A 22,669-nucleotide genomic window follows, 5' to 3' on the forward strand; every position below is an offset into this window, starting at 1 on the left:
TGTTCTTCGAATTTTTGGAGTTTCTGACTTCGATGCCTGTTTTCCTGTAATGATGTTTATATGTTCTCTAATAAAAAAAAATTAAACAAAAAATATATTTGGTTAGAGAACGCATAAGTAGGCACTTTTATCCAAAATAAATATTGGCAAATTAATATTGAACCTTAAGAAATGTTTGCATTTCTTATTAAAGATTATTAAAGATTATTAACTAAATAATGAATATCTAATATAAAGAACGCATCAAATACACGAATCCTGACTGTGCAACCAAATTATCTAATAATAGAATTGTCCAAATGTATCCAAAACAATTGCGTGTAAAATAATTATATATTTTATTGATCATCTGATGGAAAATAAACCCGTAAAATAGATAGTCCAAATAAAAGTTACGCATGGTCTGACTTCATCCCAAAATTTCAACAATACGGTATTGTCTTGTTTAATGGAAAAAAACGATTGAGCATCATGTAACATAATTTAGTATGATATTGATAAATATGGCGTTAAATCCCCTAACCAAATCAATGGCCGTTTCTCAATACGTAGGTCGCATTTCTAGGCTGCTTACGTCATCAACGCTGTGTTCAAAATATTAACAATTATAAAGTTGACTTTTTTCCTAATTAATCGTAAATTGTTGTAATAGTCTTATGACGCACGAATGTAATGCTCAGTTAACTTAAATAAACCAGTCTTGATGACGTATGCAGCATGCATATGCGACCTCCGCAGGCTGCAGCCTTTGGATTAAGAAACGGCCCTTGCCATAGTAGGATGTGCTGCACGACCAATCAGGATTTACGAGGGGCGGAGCTTTCCTCGAGTACATTACGCCATCACAGATCCTTCTGATTGCGTAACTGTCATGTTGTAAGACTATATATATATAATTAAAATAAATATTTATATTGTAGAATAAAAACGCAAAGTTAATTTCACTTTAGTGGTTTTATACGTAGTAAGCATTCGCGTGTCTGAAGGTCAAACTTGATCTGAAAGGAAACTTCCTGGAATGAAACGGGAATGTGTTTGGGTCACTAAACTGACCTTGTTGTGAACAAACTACAAGCAAACACAGAGGTCACCTCCAGTATTTCAATGCTTTTATTTAACATCTGTACTGTATTGACTTAAAGATAAATAAAAACAACCAATTTCCCCACATTTAGCTGCCTGCATACGGAGTGCAAATTTGACTTTATTTGTATAACATCCACTGCCTGAGACACAGCAGACTTAAAGGGATAGTTCACCCAAAAATGAAAACATGTTGTTTTAAACCTGTATACATTTCTTTGTTATGATAAACACGAAGGAAGACACCCTGAGGAATGTTCACAACCAAACCAATCATAAGCCCCATTCACATCCATAGTAGGAAAAAAGAATACTATGGAAGTGAATGAGGTCACGAACGGCTTGGCTACAAACATTCCCCAAAATATCATCCTTTGTGTTTATCAGAACAAATACATTTTTACCGGTTTGTAACACAGGAGTGAGTAAATGATGACAGATTTTTATTTTTGGATGAACTATCCCTTTAATTATGAATTCAGTATCTGTACATTTAAAAGTAACCCACTTTAACCCCATCAAAAATGTTAATTTTACAGAAGACATTAGAAAAATATTGCAGGTAAAATGAAATATAATAGCAAAATATAAAATCAGACTGGAAGATGCCCATCACAAATGTATTTCCGACTGAAAAGAAGTTCATTCTAGTAAATATGTTTATAGTACAACTTTATCAAAGCGAAAAAATGTTTAAACAGTCACAGATGAGAGTAAATACAGTCAACAGAAAAGAATCAGTGGATTCAATTCTCATTCTGAGTTTGGACATTCGGCAATAATGCCACCTTACATCACATTATGAAAACATCACAAACACATTTAAACCGAGTCGTCGTGATTTGAGGCCGTCTCTCATTAAAAAGCTGAAGCGTTATTTACTACACAAGGCTTTCAGATTAATAAAACATGGCTTCTTTCAAGTTCTGGATAAAAGACACTGACTACATGTCTAGTACTAAAACTAAAATGATCTGAACTGGTGAAAAAGTAGTTTGAGCTTTTTAAATGCTACAAATTGTTTACATAAAACTCAACCATTTGTTCACTCATAAATTTCAATTCAGCTCTAAAATCAACTACGCCATGATTATTCAGAAAAAGTTGAAAATTATAGTTTTCATTTCCAGCCTCAAATCGTGCTTGCACTGGCCATGATGTCTTGGCACTTACTGAAAGCTTAAAAAAAACACGTCCTGAACTCGTTTTGTGATTCTGAATTGAGACGCACCATACACTTGTGGCTAATGATTCACAATAAGCATTTGTGAACAAACACTACGTCACACTACGTCATTGAATGCTACAAAACGGTAAAATCGCAAAGCAATATCAAAACACGATGCACACAAAGACTATTAAAAACACAGATCTATTCAGACGTTACCGCTAGGTCGTACTGCAATAATCAGAATCCCCCCACCCAACTTCCCAAAACTTGCAGATGAGCTAGAAAATCAGTCTGAAAGTAGATGCATGCTGAAGCGCAGGTCGAGGAGTGAGGAAGTTTATTTTCCGTCACCGCCTTCGCCGCGACTTTCCCGGCTGATATAATTGACGACAGGCGTAATCACATTGTCCTGCACAAAGAGCTGACAGGCGCTGATCTGTTCGGCGGTGACGTTCTGGTAGGCGTAGCACACCGATGCAACCAGAAGGATGAACAGCAGAAGCTTAAACAAAATGGAGAACCAGCTGCGTGGTCGGGGGCGAGGAGCCGCCGGTGGAGCGCTGCGTACATCCGTGACAAAGGATTTGGTGGTTGTGTAAACCTTCTGCTGCTGGATGATCTCTTCGGACCGGAGGTTCAGAGGCATCACTGGACGTCCAGCAGCACCGTGGATCGGCCTGCGACATGTGGCCCTGTACAGAAAAGATAATGCAAATTTCAACAACTTAAGCCACGTACACACTGCTCGAGTTTGACGCTGTGCTAATATCTCATAATACCTTATCTCAAACAGGCGAGCTGTACAAAGGGTTAAAAAGATAAAATTTGAAGTATGCACTTTCTGTTTGCTATTTGAGTCGACAAAAAACGATTGCGCAATGACGCCGTTTCCATTAACCGGTCATGCAACTAAAATGTAATTTTGCCTCACGAGAAGTCATTTTAAAAACCATGGCGACAGGTGTGTCTGACTTCATACGGCGGCATGCATACCCACATGCAGATAACATCACAATACAGCGAGAGCGACTCAAAACATACATTGCATTTAACTCCCGAATCGCTCTACCGAGGGGGCTTATTTTGCGATTACAACCTGCTGCCTGTACATTATCCCAATTTTTCAGGTGTTTAATCAGTGTGCTTTTTTTTGATTGGTTGATCAGCATTTTTATTGGTTTGAACCACAAAACATGTGATGTTTATTCCAGTGGACACAGGGTCTAAAAGGATTAAAACATGCAGGAATTAAAAAATAAAGTCCAGGACGTATTAGAGGCAACTCGAAAATGATCTTCCTCGCGCAGACTGACAGATCTGAAGCATGCACACAGATGCGTGAGCCTGATATTTACACAGAATTACGGTTTTAAAAATATCTGTTTTGACAAGAATTCACGCAGATATAATTAAATCCTTACATTACAGTAAATCTAAAAGCTGTCTGTCTCAATGTTACAGAGCCCCTAAGGGGACATGGAACAAAAATTAAATAAAGATTAGCTTTGCGTGCTCACGTGAAACTATCGCGTGTGCATGTAAAACTACCGCATTTAGTTTTGCGTGCTCACGTGAAACTTTCACGTGCACGCGCGATAGTTTCACGTGCGCGAGCAAAACTAAACTTTAAAAAGAAATTCGGCACATGAAGGTTTCACGTGAGCACATGAGAGTTTCACGTGAGCACGCAAAACTAAACGCGGTAGTTTCATGAGCGCACGCGATAGTTTCGCGTGAGCACGCAAAACTAAACTTTATTTAATTTTTACTTCAATGTCACCTTAGGGGCTCGGTGCAATGTCAATTAAACAATAAAAGAAAGAATAAAGTTGAACATATATATTTTCCTTTTTTTTTTTTTTTGACTGTGTGTGCTAAATCTATTAGTTTTACCAGAGATTTTAAGGTACTGATGCAGTGATTTTGTTTTTGAACCTTAAAAAATCTTTACCTCAAGAATGTAGTAAAACCGAGGGGCAACCTTTCGATCTCTCTAATGAAGCCAACACGGAAGTGACTTAAACTGCAATTCATCGACTGGCCGCTTGAGGCTGGCTCCAAAAGGGAGTCAATTCCCATAGACTCCCATGTTAAAAATGGCCAACTTTACAGTAGAAAATATGTTTACAGCCTGGTACAAAAAGTGTTTTTGGCCTATATAGCTAATTTTGCCATTCATGACAACTGTGAGGGGGGTGAATTTTTTTGTAACTCATCCGTTCAGATTATATTAAGCCTTAAACTTCTGCATAATTAAGGCCGTGGCCGCTTGAGTGTCGGTTGAACAGCCACTGCTGTCACTAGACTCGCGCTAGGCGGGCGTGGTTTCACCTCAGCTTCACCCATGTCCCGCCTCTTTACCCATTTTCAGTTTTCCACGAGTAATTCGCGGGGACGCGCGGCCAAGATGGCGACGGCAGGCAACGCCTACTTTAAGCTTCAAAAGCGATCTTCACAAACCAATGGGTGACGTCACGGACACTACGTCCATATTTTTTTACGGTCTATGATTAAAACACAAGCTTTTTCATTTTGTTATAATATATAACGCTATAAACAATAACATATTTAATTATAATTCTACAGTCTTGACGTGCACATTACCCTATTTATTCAGATTAGGTTTGGCGTATTCATAGAGATTTATTAACTTTGTGTTGTAAACCTTATATAAAGGTGACTATTTGTGAAGACCTTCCACAGAATTTGCAAAAATGTTCTGCAGAAATATCAATAAGTCCAGATTCAGTCTGGTCCTGGCCATTACCAATATCATTCATGTACGTTTCATATTGGAAAGTAAAGCCTAAAAGGGAGATTTGTGTGTAGGCGCTCGCTAGACTTTGTATTACAGTGATTTTATTTAATAAAGCTCATGTAAGCCAAACATAAAAAAGATGCTATAATGTAAACTACATTATTCCAGTGGGCGTGGCAGGTTCATTGGGAAAAATTTCTTTTAAAACATCTCCTCCATCCACAGATGTTTTTTCCTCCACCTGCACCTGCACACAAGCGAATCATCAGCCAAGAGCAGAAATAAACTCCTTACAGCATATATAACACTGCAGAATGCTTTCTTGTGTAATTCAGTAATGCGTTTATGTTGCGTCTTTACTTTGGTACGCTGTCTGCTGCTGGTTCTGGTGGTGACTGGTGTCTTTCCTCTGCTCCGGACCGGCTTACTCAAGATGGGAACCGGCTCAGGAATGGGAACTTCTGAAATATTGATCAAATGATTGTTTATTATTTCACTGTGAAATCTTACTTTGAGATTTAAGTGTTAAAATTAATAATAAAAGTAATAAAATAAGCAAGATTTTATCTATCATTCACACGTTACCATCTTCTTTGTCACTGTATTGATCTTCTGCCGAATACGTGTTTCCATTTTGATTTCCGTCTGGCTTGATGGTGACGGCCTCTGGGATGGTGGTCTCGGGTTCGGGCAACTTGGTCTCTTTCGGAGGCTGATCAAGAAACTGCTGAAGCTTTTTCTCGTACACACTACGTGTGGATGCTGTCACGTAGGAGAAAGAAATATATCTTAATATTAACCAGAGACAACACACATAAATTAAAACATTGACACAATGAATACTCTGAAATTAATTACCCACCAACAATCGGACCAGAGAGCAGCCCGTATTTCAAAAGCTTATCCTTCAGCTCTTCATCAGTCAGACCAGAAATGTCATTCTCCTCAGCACGAACTTTGTCCGTCTTTCTTGTGGCTTTCTGAATATGAATGAAGAATCACAATGAAAGCCACACTTGTTTACTTTAACATACACAAAATAAAGGTGCTTCAGAATGCCATAGAATTTTTTTTTTGGCTGAATGGTTCTTCTGTGGGATCGCTGTTAAGAAACTTTAAAGCACCTTTAAAGGTGGGGTGCATGACCTCTGAAAGCCAATGTTGACTTTTGAAATCACCTAAACAAAAACGCCCCTACCCCAATATAAACTGGACCTTTTTTTGATAGACCCGCCCCACACATACGCAACCCAGGCAACGATTTTAATTAGTAGACACACCCCTTACTGTTGATTTGCTAAAAGTGTCTTTTTAGTCGGCACGACTCTCTTTTCCAGTGTTTTTCAAAAATCATGCACCCCGCCTTTAACACAAATTAATTTACATACTAATTTGCATTTCATGAACGTTCTGGAATAAATTATTATATAATTATGTAAGACTGTTCCTGTCAAATACTTCAAATATAACTGGAAAAGGGTTTAACGATATCCCGTAAGCGGGACGAGTAATTAATTGATGTATGAAAAGAGTGTGCCTGAAAACCTTGATATCCTGCTAAATGTCACTGTCCCGCCTGCGGGACACCAACGTTTACTTCAGTGGTTTGCATGAGAATTCTTATCTAATCATGACAAACTATATATCGGATTAAAGTTTTTATATATCAACAACATTTTGGGAATATTATAATGGAGTGACAGTCAGTTTCTAAAAGGTCACGGGCCCACAGATAGGCCCAAAATGTTTTTACATATTTATAACCCTAAAACCCTACTCTTAACCTAAATAACCTCGACAAACTATACATCACTGGAAAGCGCTCAGAATTTATTTTTCATATTTAAGGTCATCTAATGATAGAAATAATGTAGTGACCATTTTTTGTTACATGACCCCCCCATAGGAATGCATATTAATTATTATATATTCATAACATTATATCCTATTTTAAATCTTTAAAAATGTTGACAAACTATATATTATTGAAAAGCTCTTATAACTTAGTTTTAATATTTCAAAACCTTTTAGCAGTAATAATAATGCAGTGACAGTAATTTATTAATTTGTGACAAGAGTATGCAGCAATCCGTTAACACCTAGTGGCCGTTTGTTGGTAAAACCACAAAAAGCGTGACACAAACCTTGTTTTTTGTGGTTTTAACTTAAAATTTGGATCACAACTAGTTTAGACTAGACTAGCCATTTCTGGCTTAAAACATTTTCATTTTTATTTAAAGGTGCAGTGAGTAAATTTTAGCGGCATCTTGTGGTGAGGTTACGAATTGCAAACAAAGGCTCAGCCCACTGCTCACCCATGCTTTTGAAATGCACAGAAAAGCTACAGTAGCCCCACCGGAAAAACATGTCATCGACGGAGACAATTTAGTAAAAAAAGTTTGTCCGTTAAGTAGTGATGGTCGTTTTCGAAGCACTGCTTCATGAGGCTTCGAAACATTAACGAATCTTTTGTTTCGAATCAGTGGTTCGGAGCTTGTTTCAAACTGGCCCAAGTCACGTGATTTTAGCAAACGAGGCTTCATTACGTCATTACTGTTTCGAAACGTTTCGAAAATCCGATGGTTCACCACTATTTTAACTATGTCTTAATTAAGTTCAATTTTTTTTAACATATTTAATACAAATCTTGCAATTATTTTGTTATAAAAAGTGTAAAATGTTTGGACATACCTGCTTTTACACTATTTTGACCAGCAGGGGTCGCCAGCGTGTGTGGTGTTTCAAACTGCTTCGAAAAACTGAATAAATTTTCGAAGCAATTGGTTCCATTGATTCTAAGCTTCGGAAAGCTTTATTTCTCCCATCACTACCGTTAAGGGTTTCTGTAGAATTATGGCGGCACAAAATACCGACTTCCACGTAAGGGGACCCACAGTGTATGTAGATAGAAATGTCTCATTCGAAGGTAATTAAAACATAACAGTTCATTATTAAAAAGGTCTTTATACACCCCTGATAATATAGTTTTGTATATTATTTTGCATTTCTGTCAAGAGATTTACACACTGCACCTTTAAAAAATATATGCTTGCAATATTTATATTTATTAAACTTTTTTCTTTATTTAATATGTTCACCTCCAGACATGTCTGTGAAAAACTTTAAAGTGTCTTCTTTAAAACAAGACCAGATTCTAGACCAAAAAAATGCCAGAGTTATATTAATTTAAAGGTGTACATCACCTGTTCACCCCGCCCACTCAAAAAGGGCTGCGCCAGTTAAAGGGTTAAAGTACCTTTAACAAAAATGCATTTCCATACTAATTTGCATTTCATTAACGTAATGAAATAAATCTTAAGGCTGTTCCAGTCAAATTACTTTAACCGGAAAAAGGTTTAATTCTTGTAAAATTATAAAGTTAAAATTGTTTAAATATAATATATTCAAAGTTTTGACAATTCTTTTTGTCGAAACCTAAATGAAAACTGCATATGGGATTTTCATAAGCCTCTCATGAGCTCACCTTCCCCGATCGGCTTCTGTTGGACAGCACGGGTGTTATAATCTCTTCATCACTGGAGAAAGTGTCTGAAGGAGGAGGAAGGTTCTTCTTGTTGAGAACGGTCAGGTTCTTGAGATATAGCTGAACATACACATCTTTCTTGCTGTCAGCGCTGGGCAGAGAAACATTATTGGCCAACAACTCACTCTTCAGCTTCTCTTTAGTGAGCTGCGACGGATCTTCGAGAAATTGCGCCATGCTTGATTTTTCACTACCTTTCACCACTACTTTCACTAACAAAATGCAAATGCAATTATATCGTTATTAAACGCGTTTAGGGCCAAATCGAATTATTTTGGAAATCTGTGAAATTAGAAAAAATCAAAATCACACCGCGCAACTCTTGTCTCGCGTTGTTGACACACGTCAAACCGCCGGCTCGCGCCTTCCGTTTGAATGTCCTCGCAGGACTGTACGACAAACACAGCTATAAGTTTTGTGCAAAAGTGGATTTTTTAGGAGATTGCACATCGAAGCTTTTCATTAAATTAAAGTTGCGTTGCCGAACTACGATATTACGCGGTTTTCAAATGCGGGTAAAAGTACAAATAGCTCGACGGCTCGATGCGCGCGCGCCTCGGACTACTGGAACCGTAGGAAGAAGCTCCGCGCTCATTGGTCGACTGGAATCAGTAAGGCGTTCTCTCATTGGTTAATACGCTAGAATGACAGACGATCGCCCAAAACAAAGAGCTCGACACAGAACGGCAGCTGCATTGCTGCTTATAGAGTCTATGTGCAACATTGACTGCGTTAAGATAAACATTATTATAAAGGCCATTATAGTCTAGTACAGTATAAAAAGTAAAGTTAATGATCTTTTGTGGCTTCTGTTTACAATGAAAGTTAAAATGGGCCTGTGAGGATATTGCATTGAAATTTCATAACACTGAAAGCATGCAGTTTTTGTAAAGGTAAATGCCTTTCTAAGTCTCATAGAAAATTGCATATCAAGATAAGATGTGTAATCTCTGTAACTTATTTAGCTTTTATGTTTGAGCTCTTAGGAAGTACAGCATTAACTCCTAAAGATGGCAGCACAAGCTGCATTTTACCAACACGAGAGGTATTTAAGGTCAAAGGACAGCTCAAATTCAACACCAAATCTGGTAAAAATATGTTGTCTATGTATTACACACATGACTTGCTATGAAGTACACACAGATGAAATGCACATGTTAAGTCAATAATAATGTCAGTGAGAGTGGACTTTTCAATATTTAAATTAGGCATGAAATAAGTAATAACCTTATTTACTTTATGAACACACATTATTGCATGTAAATACTGTTGTGGCAAAAAGTCTTAGCTTGAATCTTCATAAGAAAAATACTCAGGAGACAAAGGTTCCAGGTGCCAAACAAAAGTTGCTTTATTCGCTCGAGCCAACAAAGTGAGACAATCAATACCCCTCAAAGAGGTGCTCAAAGATCATCTGCCCTCCCAACATCTGACTCCATTTTTATACAGTAAGATCAAACACTTCTTATCTGAGATGACGTATATTCTTCTCATTGGTCCCGGTCTGCCACAATTAATTTTATTTGTTTGATGCATCTGCATCCTGCCTCATATCTAAAATGATATATTCTGCTTATTGGTTTTCATGGCCTTGGCCTAGCTTGCACAGATACCTTATTGTTAATGTAGCGAAGTACAGCTGGACGAATTCTCTAATCTAAAATGACGTACTCTTGTTTATCAGTTGTTTCGACCTTGCTTCTCAAGATAATCGTGGCGAGAACAATCGGGGTATAGTCGCAGGATCGCACCTGGACTCTTTTAATTAGGAAACGAAAGTTAACTGAGAAAACGAAAGTTTAACTGGGTGTCTTATAGCCTTGTGTAGAAACAACAGGCCTTAGGCCTAATATAATATTAATACAGCATATGATCAGTAATTTACCCAACAAAAACTACTATAATACAAAGGAAAAAGCTTGCATTTGTAATTTTAAATAAAGTAATAACACCCCTTATAATAAAATTAACCACTGGTTTAAAGGTGCAGTGTGTAATTTTTAGAAGGATTTTGCTTTACAGAAATGCAAAATAATATACAAAACTATATTATCAGTTGTGTATAAAGTCCTTTCATAATGACCCGTTATGTGTTTATTACCTTAGAATGAGATGTTTTTATCTACATATACCAAGGGTCCCCTTACATGGAAGTCGCCACTTTGTGCCGCCATGTTTCTACAGAAACCCTTAATGGACAAAATTAATGATTAAAAACGAGGAGTAAGCAGTGAACTGAGCCATTGGTTGCATTTCATCAGCACCTCACAACTAGATGCCGCTAAAATGTACACACTGCACCTTTAAAAAAACATGGTAACTAAAGTTAAACAATGGTTTTGCTATTGGTAATCAATACACCAAGAGGACGGTTAATTTTCATAAGGGATGATCCACCTCTGAAAGGATGGTTCATTCCCAACAACCGGATTTGGGATATTTTCCAGCTCAAAACCAGAAATAACATCTGAATTTAGTAATATTTAAAGGATTTATCAAAAAAGCACCATTCCAGACATTATTTCTGGGTTGAGGTGGAAAAAATCCTAAATCCGAGATGTTCGGAAGACAGCCTAACTATCCTTTTGGATGACATCATTAATCCCTACTTTTCAACTCCTCCCCTCCAAACTGCCTCCATTGTGGTATGACTAGTTTTTCTGATCCAATTAATCCAGATGGGTAAAACCAAGTGCTGTTAAATGTTTCTTATTGAAAAACAGAAGTAAAATGGGTTTCATGTTGATTTTAATCAAGAGTGACATCTCAGCTGCCAATCGATAATATTCCCATTTTTTTCTATACCCAAATATCTCGCACTTATCTGGGCCCCGTTCCACTCATCTCAGATTCTCGTCCTCCGCACGTCTAATACACCCGAGCATGTGTGTGAATGTGGATGAAGGTGTTGGTTCTGACCACCGTCTGGTCTTCCTGGATTCCAGCTCGGTGTGGTTAGGGCACCCTGGATCTCCGTATAGCGAAAGGGGCTTGAGCTGGTGATTTCGCCCTACTCTTGTTCCCCCAGATCTGACTTGCTGTATGTTTCTGGGATATAGCTGAATTATAGCAACGCTGCCCAAACCGCAGATTTTAACGCTTAATCTTCAGTTAAAGCTTTCCAAGAGGGAAACTTTGAAAATGTCGAGCTCTTAAGAAACACCCCTTCTGTCTTTATTGTATTTCATTTATAGAGAAAACAGTCCTCAAGCCAAGCACCACATAAAAGTGTCTTTAAAAGCATAACAGTGGCGCTCTGAGGAAAGGGATCTGAGAGGAGCTAAGCAATTATCAACATCAGGGTGTATAAAAGTGGTTTAGAAAAAGGAATGCAGTGTAAACTGTAGTGGGGTGATGACATGTTCAAACATAGAAACTGTCCAAGCGCGTACCACTTCCAAATCCAACAATCTTCGAATTATATTTACTGTACATTTTTGTTTAATGATGTAATATGAGAATCATTATGCTTTGTGAATGTTAAAGCAACAACGTCTGCAAGAACCTCCCGTCATATCTGTTTCATGCTTGCTAAGTTTTTCTCTTATAGAAATGTGATTGTCTTGAAATTCAATTATCCTTTTATGAAAACGAAATTGGCAGGGGTGCACGTTGACAACAGCAAATGCTTAAAAATGTATTGCAAATTTTACATTTAACATTTCTACTTCTGTAAAACAACGTTTGACACATTTAGAGAATTTCGCCAAAGTCCCTTTAGGGAAGGCGGCCATGTTTGCAACGCCTCTGTTCAGGTATTTCAGTCATGCAAGACTAAAGTCCTATCTACTTAAAAGGGTAAAGACAGATATCTCTAAAATCATAATTTAAGTTTACTATAACTTTTGCTTCTGAATCTCAAATTGCACCTTTTTGGATGTTGTTTTAGTTATAGATAGATATATAAATACATATATGCGTCATTAGCAGCTGTTCCTATTGGCCGTTATACGCAAGCAAGTCGTCCGCCATATTGGAACGATCCAAGGCGTACTAAAACCAGTTTCCTGCGGATCACTTAAAAACTGTTGATTGTGGAGATTTTTGTTTGGCGGCTGACAATATTAATATAATACTATTTTATTTATGAAAGTATAGTTTTGGTATTTGGGAAATGGTCATTGGGATAGATTTGATTGTTATGCAAATCTGGCAACCCTGTCAAGCCGATGCATGAACCCTCGCGAATAGGCTAACCGTGTGCCCCCAACCGTACACTGCAAAAAAATCCATAAAAAAGGTAAATTTTCGGCCGGAAAAATACCGTAAAATAATGGGCACAATAAATGACAGAAATTTTTCCTAATACAAAAATATTTTTTTTCTGTAATTTTACATTAAATACACATGTATAATTTTTAAATGTTAGGTGATGTTATGTAGACCCAAACATTACAACTGCTTACAGCAGTGGTTCTCAAACTTTTTCCGTGTGCGGCCCCCCTTGTGTACGATGCATTCCTTCGCGGCCCCCCAAAGAAAATTTATGACAAAAATTGTTCTAAAATTTAACATTTTAATTAAACAAAACATATTAAGTTATACAAAGTAGTCCTGTTGGTTAGTAGCCTTATTTTTTTAGGTTTAATTACACAGAATTCATGATAAATGAATGTATTTTATAAAATGACATAAAACTGAGGCCCCCCTGGGGGCCCCGGACCCCAGTTTGAGAACCACTGGCTTACAGAATACACCAAGACAAAAGCGTTAACTTACACAACAGTACAAAAACAACACATTCTCACCTGTGAAGTTAACCCATTTTTTCGGGAATTACAACCAGAGGCTCCGCAATGTATCTTGAAAAGCTGTAAGTGACATCTGCATCAAATGACGCATCTATGTATACATATCTATGGTTTTAGCTACTGCGCATGGACACAGGTTGGCAAGTGCTCACGCTACTCTATACAGAGCCCCTCCCCCAGAAAAATCATCAGTTGTTGTCGATTGATGATTGGTTCTTTTAAAGGCGGAGTCCATGATGTTTGAACGCCAATGTTGATATTTGAAATCATCTAAACAAACACGCCCCTACCCCAATAGAATCTGGACCTTCTGTTGATAGACCCGCCCCACACATACGAAACCATGCATTTGATTTGATTTTATTGTCTTTATGTGTGTTTTGGTAGTCGGCCCGTCTCCTTTTCCAACGCGTTTTTCATAGATCGTGGACTCAGCCTTTAAGGAGACTGGGGTTTTGCCGTTTCCCAATTTTGGGGCGTTTTCAACATAGATATGTATAAAGGCTAGATGTCTCGCCCGCGCTGCTGGCCAATTGAGTGGAACGTCCACATTTTGGTGGCCATCTTACCACATGGCGCTCGCTCACTCGTAGCATTGAGTTTTAATGGTACAGGTACTTTTAAATAACCATAACTTGCTAAATTTTTTACCGATTTTTTACCGAAACGGTTTGGTTTGTTATACACGTCAAAGATGTACCTATGACACTGCATGCTTATACTAAAAAAATAGAAAAAATTCATGAAAAATGTTAAAGCATCCAGAATTATAGCCACGTTAATAACGTTTGTAAGAAACCAAACCGTTTGAAAATTGGTAGAAAATTGAGCAAGTTATGGTCATTTAAAAGTACCTGCACCATTAAACTCAATGCTTAGAGTGAGCGAACTGTCTGAGGTAAGATGGCCGCCAGGTGACGACGTTAGAGACTCGGCCGTAAGACATCTAGCCTTTATACATATCTATGGTTTTCAAACTGTAATAGGTGTTTTTTCACCTCTTTGTCTGATTGGCTCAAATTCAGTGGCCGATTCCCAAATGCATTTTTGAGAAGGAGGTCTCTGTGGAACAAAAAGTTTCCCAATTTTGGGGCGTTTTCAAACTGAAATAGATGTTAAAAAATGGCTTTTCAGGGGTTCTGTAATTTTTTGATTGGATTGTTATAAACGGCTTATCTCAGTTTGAAAACGCCCCAAAATTGGGAAACGCCGATTTTATGTTCCACAGAGACCTCCTTCTAAAAAATGCATTTGGGAATCGGCCACTAAATTTGAGCCAATTTTTTTTGCCGCAGAGACCTATACTTACTTTTAACTGGGATTTTGTCGCCAGAGCGGCCATATTGAGCGTTGCATTGTAATAGGAGTGTGATATCTTTGATATTGCTCTATGTTTTTCAGAAACTATATCTAACCAACAGGTTTAGGTTTGGTTTGTCAATTGCAATCGTCACTTTTTCAGTTGTGAAGTTAAACACCAAAATGCTTATAAAGGGTAGAGACTGCGCAAAATACCTTTACATTGTTATGCATTTAGCAGACGCTTTCATCCAAAGCAACTTGCAGTGCATTACAAGGTATACATTTTTTTCGTCATGTGTCTTCTCTGGGTTCGTGGTACGCAATGCTCTACCACTTACTGTAGCTATTTAGGAGCACTATAGCGATAAAGATGAAATAAACAGTGTACAACAACATCATCTCAAAGAGTTTCATTCATGGCTAATAAAAATCAGACCCTTGGTGTGGTGTTAGATTGAGAGGCGGCTTTTTACAGGCAATGAATAGATTTGTCCTGGCTTGGAAAATCCTAGTACAGTATATTTCCCCTGTTGACAGTCCAAACTGCTCTTATAGGACACACACCTTGATGTCAACTCTTACTACAGAGAAACTGAGACTTCTTTTCCCGAAGCCTGCCAGTCCGGCTCTTTACAAACGGCGTGCCAAACAAGCTCTCCGTTTATTTGTTCAATTATTATGTGAATTTTTTGCTGTTTTGTTTGGCTGCCATTGACGGAGGTCAGCTCGTGTCAATACTGAGTTGGACTCAAAGGCAATATGAACTGTCAGGTGTTTTTTGGGGGCCTTGAATGGGCACAAATCGCCACCCATGCCCACCTACTGTGTGCCGGCTGGACGTTTTCCACCGAGCCGACCTATCCGGGTCATCCTGTCACGTGACCGTGCATGTTAGCGCAGGAATTCCACCTTACGGATCCGATGTACACGGGTCGACACAAAGAACCGACGTTTTATGCCAAGCACAATTACCTGAGGCACCTGAAGAGAAATCAATCTACTGTCCCAAAGCGCAGGTCTGACCCACAGAGAAGTTAACATGAATTGAATTTGGCTGAGTGTTTAAATATTCCATTATTACAGGAATAAATCCCTACAGTACTTCTGCTTAGCATAACTGTATTGCTTTTGTCAGCTCATGTTTCTGTACATACACCACCCCAAAGGAGAAAGAATCCAATGAGTCAAAAACGCGGATTGTGTGGATCTTAAGAAGTATTAAAACTAGGGCTCTTAAAAGATTAATCGCGATTAATTGCATACAAAATAAAAGTTTGTGTTCGCATAATATATTTGTGTGTAATTATTATGTATATTTAAATGCACACAAACATAAATGTAAGAAAAAAGTTATTTATGTATATTTTTAGCTACCCAGTCTCACAAAGTTTCGTGATATAGTCATGTATTTTTTTTATTCTTTTTTTGTGCTATTATCACGAAATTTCGTGTTTTTCGTGATCGTTTATCGAATTCCTGTTTTAATACGTGATTATCACGTATTGGTTACTCAACTGCTTTTTCCTATTTTTAAACCATTGTCGCTTCGGTTTAGGGTTAGATTTGGTGCTTGCATGTCACTTTATATATTGGTTTATACTATTTTTTCTGATTTATTTTTTTATATGTCGCCTGGCGTTAGGGTTCAACACAGTGAGACTGGCAAGTTAGGGATATCCCACTTTCAGGAAAAAATTTATGAAAATGCAAAAAGTTCATGCTATAGTGATATTATATAATGAAAGAAGGTCATTTGAGTAGAAATGTCAAATTAAGTTTATATGTAAAAGTTATAGTGCATTTTATGTGCATTGTAAAATTTCACCTGAAAGTCGAATATCCCTAAATTTTGGTGAGTAGTGTACATATATAAATATATAATACACACACACACACACACACACACACACACACACACACACGTAAATGTTTCTCATATACATGCATGTGTGTATTTATATATACAAAATAATTACACACAGTGCACACACATACAAAAACAAACTTTTATTTAGTATGCAATTAATCGCGATTAATCTTTTGACAGCCCTATTTAAAACACCAATTTAATTGTACATGTTACCTAAATAATGTTTTAATGAACATTTCAGGAACCAGTTAAGTTTAATTTTAAGTTAGTGAGAGTGCCATCTTTCTTTTTTATTCTTCTTTTATTTAAAGTGTATATTATTTTATTATGTGTCACTTTTACGAATAATTTACACAAATATAGTACTATATATATATTCACAAATTTTCACCTGCATTTAAATAAACATTTGCCTCTGACAGCTGTCCATTAAGTCATGTCAGAAATATCGTATTTACGAGATAACAGTGCATTAACGCCACCACATAGTCGTAAATACCACTAGAAAACGTCTCGGTTACGTATGTAACCCACGTTCCCTGAAGGAAGGGAACGGAGACGTCACGTCCTAATTCACTGGTCATGACGTGACGTCGTAGTGACCGACTGAAAGGGAACTCCAGATTTTCTTTAAGCCTGGGTTTACGAGTTGGGGCGTGTCAGTGAGAAACATGACAAAACCAATAAACAATGCCTGTAGTTGATAATTGTAAGGCTTTTTATTTACAGCAAAATAAGCTGTTTGTACAAAATACATATAACAGTTAAGGTTACAGTTTACAGGTGCTTAATAAATTAATTACAATGTTCCCACGGGTCCTTGAAATCCTTGAGTTTGTGAATCTGGTGGAAATAATTCAAGGGCCTGGGAAGTTTTTGAAATATACATAGATAGATACAGGTCATTGAAAGTGCTTGAATCTATTTTATGCAATAAGTTTTCTGGAAAAAAAATCATATTATTCCCTGTGTAGTGTAGGATAATTTCATAAACACATGAAAACGTCTCTGGTTACGTATGTAACTGTTGTTCCCCGAGAAGGGAACGAGACGCTGTGTCTCCCTTGCCATACTTCCTGCGTCCCTGTAAAGCCCTCTTTGGCAATATTTCAGATAGCGATATACTTCCTGGCTCCCGCGTCACCCTGTCTTTGTCGTAAAACCTCACCATTGGTTGAATTTGATATACACATTCAGAGGCACTTACCCCTGGAGGCGTCCCCAAAGTGTCACCGCAGTGACCCAGTGCGAGTTCCCTCGAAAAGGAACTGTAACAATGTATCTTAAAAGGTAACACGATGTAACCTTGCTCTCACTTGAAATGTGTCCCCACATTTAGTCCTTGAATTTGAAGGTATTGAACCTTTAAAGTCCTTTAAAGGTCCTTGAATTTGAAGTTAACTAAGGTGTGGGAACCCTGTAATTAGAAAACGTTAAAAGCAAAACTCACCTGATGCGCATTATTTGTTCTTCATTTTCTGTAAGTTGAGTAACCGGGTGATTCTCACGAAACTATTGAAACACCACGGCACTAATGATTTTAGCTTTAAAATGTGTAATATAGTAACATTAAAAAGCATCAGAATTAACACAATACTGTGTTCTACCTTGCACAATGTGTGATTTCAACATAAGAATTTATAATTGTAAATTTTATCTCATTTTCTGCTGAAATTCTCATTACCGCAATGTGTCTGGCTGTGTTTGAACATGCGTTACGTTGTAATTTATTCAAATTAACACAAAAATATTAAGAGAAAAAATAAATGGATGTTTTGCTAGACTACTTTAGATGACAGAAAAAATATTTACTTAATATTCATGTATAATAATAATGAAGAAAAATTAGGAAAATGATGTGTCCATGCCTGATGTTCTCATCCTCCGCAACACTTTTTGAGAACAGTTTAAGCACAATTACAGAATTTTAATAAAGTTTGATTTTGAGTGACCAAGCACATGGACCAGTTACTTCAAGATGGCTACCAGGTAAGATTATTTTTTTACCGTTAATTTGAAATATTGTCTTGTCAGAATGCTTACACGACATTTTGATTATCATTACCGCAACAGATGCTTATTAAATGTTAATTTAATTAATAGAAGCATAATACTTTGATTTTAAATGCATGTGCAGAATCTCCAAATAATGTTCTTTCAGGTTTGTCATGACATTTTGAAAATATGTCAGTGTTGATGTTTTCTGACTGTTGCGGTAATGAGATTTTTTAGGACTAATTTTTTAAATTATGTTACAAAAAGTGTAAAAATGATAAGTAAAAGTTTTTAAATTAATGTTCCCATTTACTCCAGACTTTGTTTTTCAATGTCTGGTGGGAAAAAAAGTAAATTTAAGCAATTTTTACATTTTCATGCTTGACATTTTTAAAACCAAGTTTTCGTGAGAATCACCCTATTATGCTTTTTTCACGTTTTCAACTTTATTCATCTTTCCTATAGTAGACCCCAAAAACAAAATCAAGTCTTTGTAAAAGGCATAACATTCATTAAAAAATCCCCCATCATCACCGTCCTAGACCGACATTCAAATACTGCTCACCGAAAATGAGCCAACTTTAAAAATCTATTAATTCACCAACATGCATAGCAGATATATTTTTTAACCTGTGGTCGACTAATTCAGACCTCTGAATCCTTACAGCATGTTTAACTTTAACTTACATCACAGGAAGCACAATCGTAAGTCTTTGCCGCGGACCGAAGCCTTGGCCACCTGTAATAAGACAGAAAGAGTCGGTCACAAAAAAGCGGCGTTTATCAGACCATTCCTGTCCCTCACTGAACCCTCGCGCTCTGGAAACATAAACAGCTTTTTAAGAATGAGGAGACTTTTTCAGTCTGTTGCTAAATTTAGGTTGGCACTGCGCAGCCGGCAGGTTCCCGAGCCATTTTCAACAAAGATGAGCCGCCGTCCGTGCCCAGTGCCGGCGGGTGGCAGCAGGCCGGTGGTCTGCTGTTCTCTTATGCACTAGCTTTTAAGTAAACACGGCAATTCTGCGGTCGCCATCGCCATGGCAGCCAGCAAAAGGCCTTACTGTGTGGCAAGACACACAGCCTTGGTGTACCTTCTTTTAACCCCCCATTCACCCCTCCTCATACGCACACCTTCTGCTCAGTGTGCCGAGGTCGACGTCCAACGACATCAAAAATCTGATGAAGACCCTCACCAGTTCACCCTCCGTACTCTGTTGTTTAAGTGTTAACAAAATGCTTTTTTTATTAGTTTCGCCTGTGTCGCATCACTCATCCGCCCGGCCGCACGGGATTCTGGGATACGAGTGAGTCACGTCCCATCCAGCTCCATTATGCGGTAAATATTTGTATATTTTATGTATGGCTGGATGGTGAAGGGCCTAAACAAACCCAACGTTTACTGGAAGGGCTTTCCCTCTAGACGATTAGATAAAATCGAAACATGTTTTTGCAAGCGGTCTGCTTGCCGTTGAAACGTTGACAGACCACATAGGATGGCACCTGTTCGTCATGTGTTCGACATCTCTGAATCGTCGTCTTTTATGCTTTAAATCGTATGAAAACTGATATGTAAGATGTTTTAGTTCTTTAAAGATGTGTATATTTTCACAGTTTAATATGTAAAGGAAACTATAAGCCATTCGACCTGACACAGCAAACGTTTGCAGCAGAAATCTGTTTGGTTGATCAATGACAGATGGGGCTGGTGCTTGTGAAGCCTGTTTTAATAAAACACTTCACCTTAAGGAAATAATATAGAAAACATTTGATTTGTACAATGTGTGGCGTAAAGGGATCTGGGATTGAAGTTAGTTGACCGAACATTTTAAATCTGTCATCATTTACTCATCCTCAAGTTGTTACAAACCTGTATAAATGTATTTGTTCTACTAGGATATTTTGATTCTGATTTGGGGCACCATTGACTTCCATAGCAGAAAAAAATTTATATGGAGGTGAATGGTGCCCCACATTTTTTTTCCTCAAAATGTTTTCCTATACAGTTTTGAAAAAAACTTGATGGAAATACTGTCATCATTTACTCATCCTTAAGTTGTCACAAACCTGTATAAATTTATTGGTTCTGCTAAACACGAATGAAGATTTTATAAGATATTTTGCACATCTGGGGCATCATTGATGTCCATAGCAGAAAAAAAATACTATATAGGTAAATGGTGCTCCAGGTCTGTTTCTTTAAAATGTATTCCTTTATACGGTTTTGAATCAAACTTGATGGAATTACTGTCATCATTTACTCATCCTTAAGTTGTTACAAACCTGTATAATTTTGTTTGTTCTGCTGAACACAAATTAAGATATTTTATAAGATATTTTGCTGTTCTGGGGCACCATTGATGTCCATAGTAAAAAAAAATACTATGAAAGTGAATGGTGTCCCAGATCTATTACTTCAAAATGTTTTCCTTTATACAGGTTTGTAAAAACTTCATGAAAAATCTGTGATCATTTACTCATCCTCAAGTTGTTACAAACCTGTATAAATGTAAATTAAGATATTTTGCTGATCTGGGGCACCATTGACTTCCATAGTAGGAAAAAAATACAATGGAGGTGAATGGTGCCCCAGAACTGTTTCTTCAAAATGTTTTCCTTTTATACAGTTTTGAAAAAACTTGAAAGAAATACTTTCATAATTTACTCATCACCAAGTTGTTACAAACCTGTATAAATGTATTTGTTCTGCTGAACACAAATTAAGATATTTTATAAGATATTTTGATGATCTGGGGCACCATTAACTTCCATAGTAGAAAAAAATAATACAATGGAGGTGAATGATGCCCCAAATGAAGATATTTTATAAGATATTTTGCTGATCTGGGGCACCATTGACTTCCATAGCAGAAAAAAATACTATATGAAATGGTGCCCCAGATCTGTTTTTTTCAAAAATGTTTTCCTTTATACAGTTTTGAAACAAACTTGATAGAAATACTTTCATCATTTACTCATTACTTACATTATTTGTATAAATGTATTTGTTCTGTTGAACACAAATGAAGATATTTTATAAGATATTTTGCTAATTTGGGGCACCACTGACTTCCATAGTATACTGTAAAAAATACTTTGCAGCCTTAAAAAATTTTCTTAAATCAACTCAGATTTACAAGTTATGTCAACAGAGATGAGTTGTCACAACTTACAGTATAAAATAAAGTTGAGAAAAGTCAACTTAATTTTATAAGTTATAACAACTCACCTGTAGTTATAACAACTCATCTCTAGTCAAGATAAATAATAGTAAGTTGAAATGACTTGTAAATCCGAGTTGATTCAACAAAAACATTTTAAGGCAGCAAAGTATTTTTTACAGTGTAGAAAATAATTAATACTATGAAGCTGAATGGTGCCCCAGATTTGTTTCTTCAAAATATTTTCCTCTATACAGGGTTGGAAATACTTGATGGTGAATAAATGATGACAGAAATTGTATTTTTCGATCCCTTTAACAGAACAATCCAAACCTTTGTAAGTTTCTTGTTTTACTGAACTGTAATGTGATACAAAGCATTTATGCAAGGCAAATATTTCTCATGTTTTAAACATTTGGAAACACAAATTAAGTTCGACTTTGACAAATTTCACCTATAGTTCATATTGAGAGCGCCCCTATTGAATATTTAAACAGGATTTCAGCGAACACTTAGTGTAAAGAAATCCTCTTATTTACATTTATGCATTTGGCAGACGCTTTTATCCAAAGTGACTTACAGAGTATGCATATTTCATGAGTATGCATGTTCTTTGGGTTTGAACCTATGACCTTTTGTGCTGCTAACGCAAGGCTTTATATTATTAGATAATAATGATCTATATGAAGCTACTTTGTGTGTGTGTGTTAGCTGCCTTCTTCGTTGGTTTTCAAACTCTTTACCTGTTAGCAGAAGGATTTACTGGAACCCTCAGACAAGCTTTCACAGCTCGGACTCTAAACGGCCTGTTGGCAAGGCGGCCATGTTTTCTCTGGCACCGAATCAAACCCGCCGGACCAGATCCAAAAGTACCTACACAACACAAACCAGTGGGATGTTTGAATGATAAATTGCCGACGTTCTGCAGCAAAACAAAAAAATACCGGCCTCGCTGGGGACATCAGTCTTAATAATCTCACAGTTGGATGGCACGCTGGGTGGTTGGGTCGAGGCCGACCTCGCATGTTTCTCGAATG

At 37.2% G+C, this 22,669-nt stretch overlaps 1 protein-coding gene across 4 annotated transcripts; it reads right to left on the bottom strand.

The window, feature by feature from the left end:
* Nucleotides 1–1,087: 1,087 nt before the first annotated feature.
* Nucleotides 1,088–9,150, bottom strand: tmpob (thymopoietin b). 4 transcript variants are annotated; one of them, XM_073869010.1, is made up of 6 exons: nt 8,497–9,150; nt 5,875–5,992; nt 5,598–5,774; nt 5,373–5,470; nt 5,171–5,253; nt 1,088–2,946 (listed from the first exon to the last, which is right to left on the bottom strand). In XM_073869010.1, exons 1-6 carry the CDS (start codon nt 8,731–8,733, stop codon nt 2,592–2,594), a joined length of 1,068 nt encoding a protein of 355 aa, XP_073725111.1. In that variant the 5' UTR covers nt 8,734–9,150; the 3' UTR covers nt 1,088–2,591. The 4 variants fall into 4 exon arrangements, with proteins under 4 accessions (XP_073725111.1, XP_073725110.1, XP_055048730.2 ...); XM_073869009.1 differs by having other exon boundaries at nt 5,171–5,259; nt 8,497–9,149; XM_055192755.2 differs by having other exon boundaries at nt 5,373–5,473; nt 8,497–9,148.
* Nucleotides 9,151–22,669: the final 13,519 nt, after the last annotated feature.

The sequence above is a fragment of the Misgurnus anguillicaudatus genome, chromosome 6 (assembly GCF_027580225.2).
Source record: "Misgurnus anguillicaudatus chromosome 6, ASM2758022v2, whole genome shotgun sequence".
Taxonomy (NCBI): domain Eukaryota; kingdom Metazoa; phylum Chordata; class Actinopteri; order Cypriniformes; family Cobitidae; genus Misgurnus; species Misgurnus anguillicaudatus.

Bases quoted from the DNA above. Each gene is read 5' to 3' on its own strand.
- tmpob (XM_055192753.2), bottom strand. From the start codon at position 8,733: ATGGCGCAATTTCTCGAAGATCCGTCGCAGCTCACTAAAGAGAAGCTG. The intron at 5,993-8,496 runs GTGAGCTCATGA...ATTCATATTCAG, and splicing joins ACAGAAGCCGATCGGGGAAG to AAAGCCACAAGAAAGACGGA. The intron at 5,260-5,372 runs GTAAAGACGCAA...GCTTGTGTGCAG, and splicing joins GCAGCAGACAGCGTACCAAA to GTGCAGGTGGAGGAAAAAAC.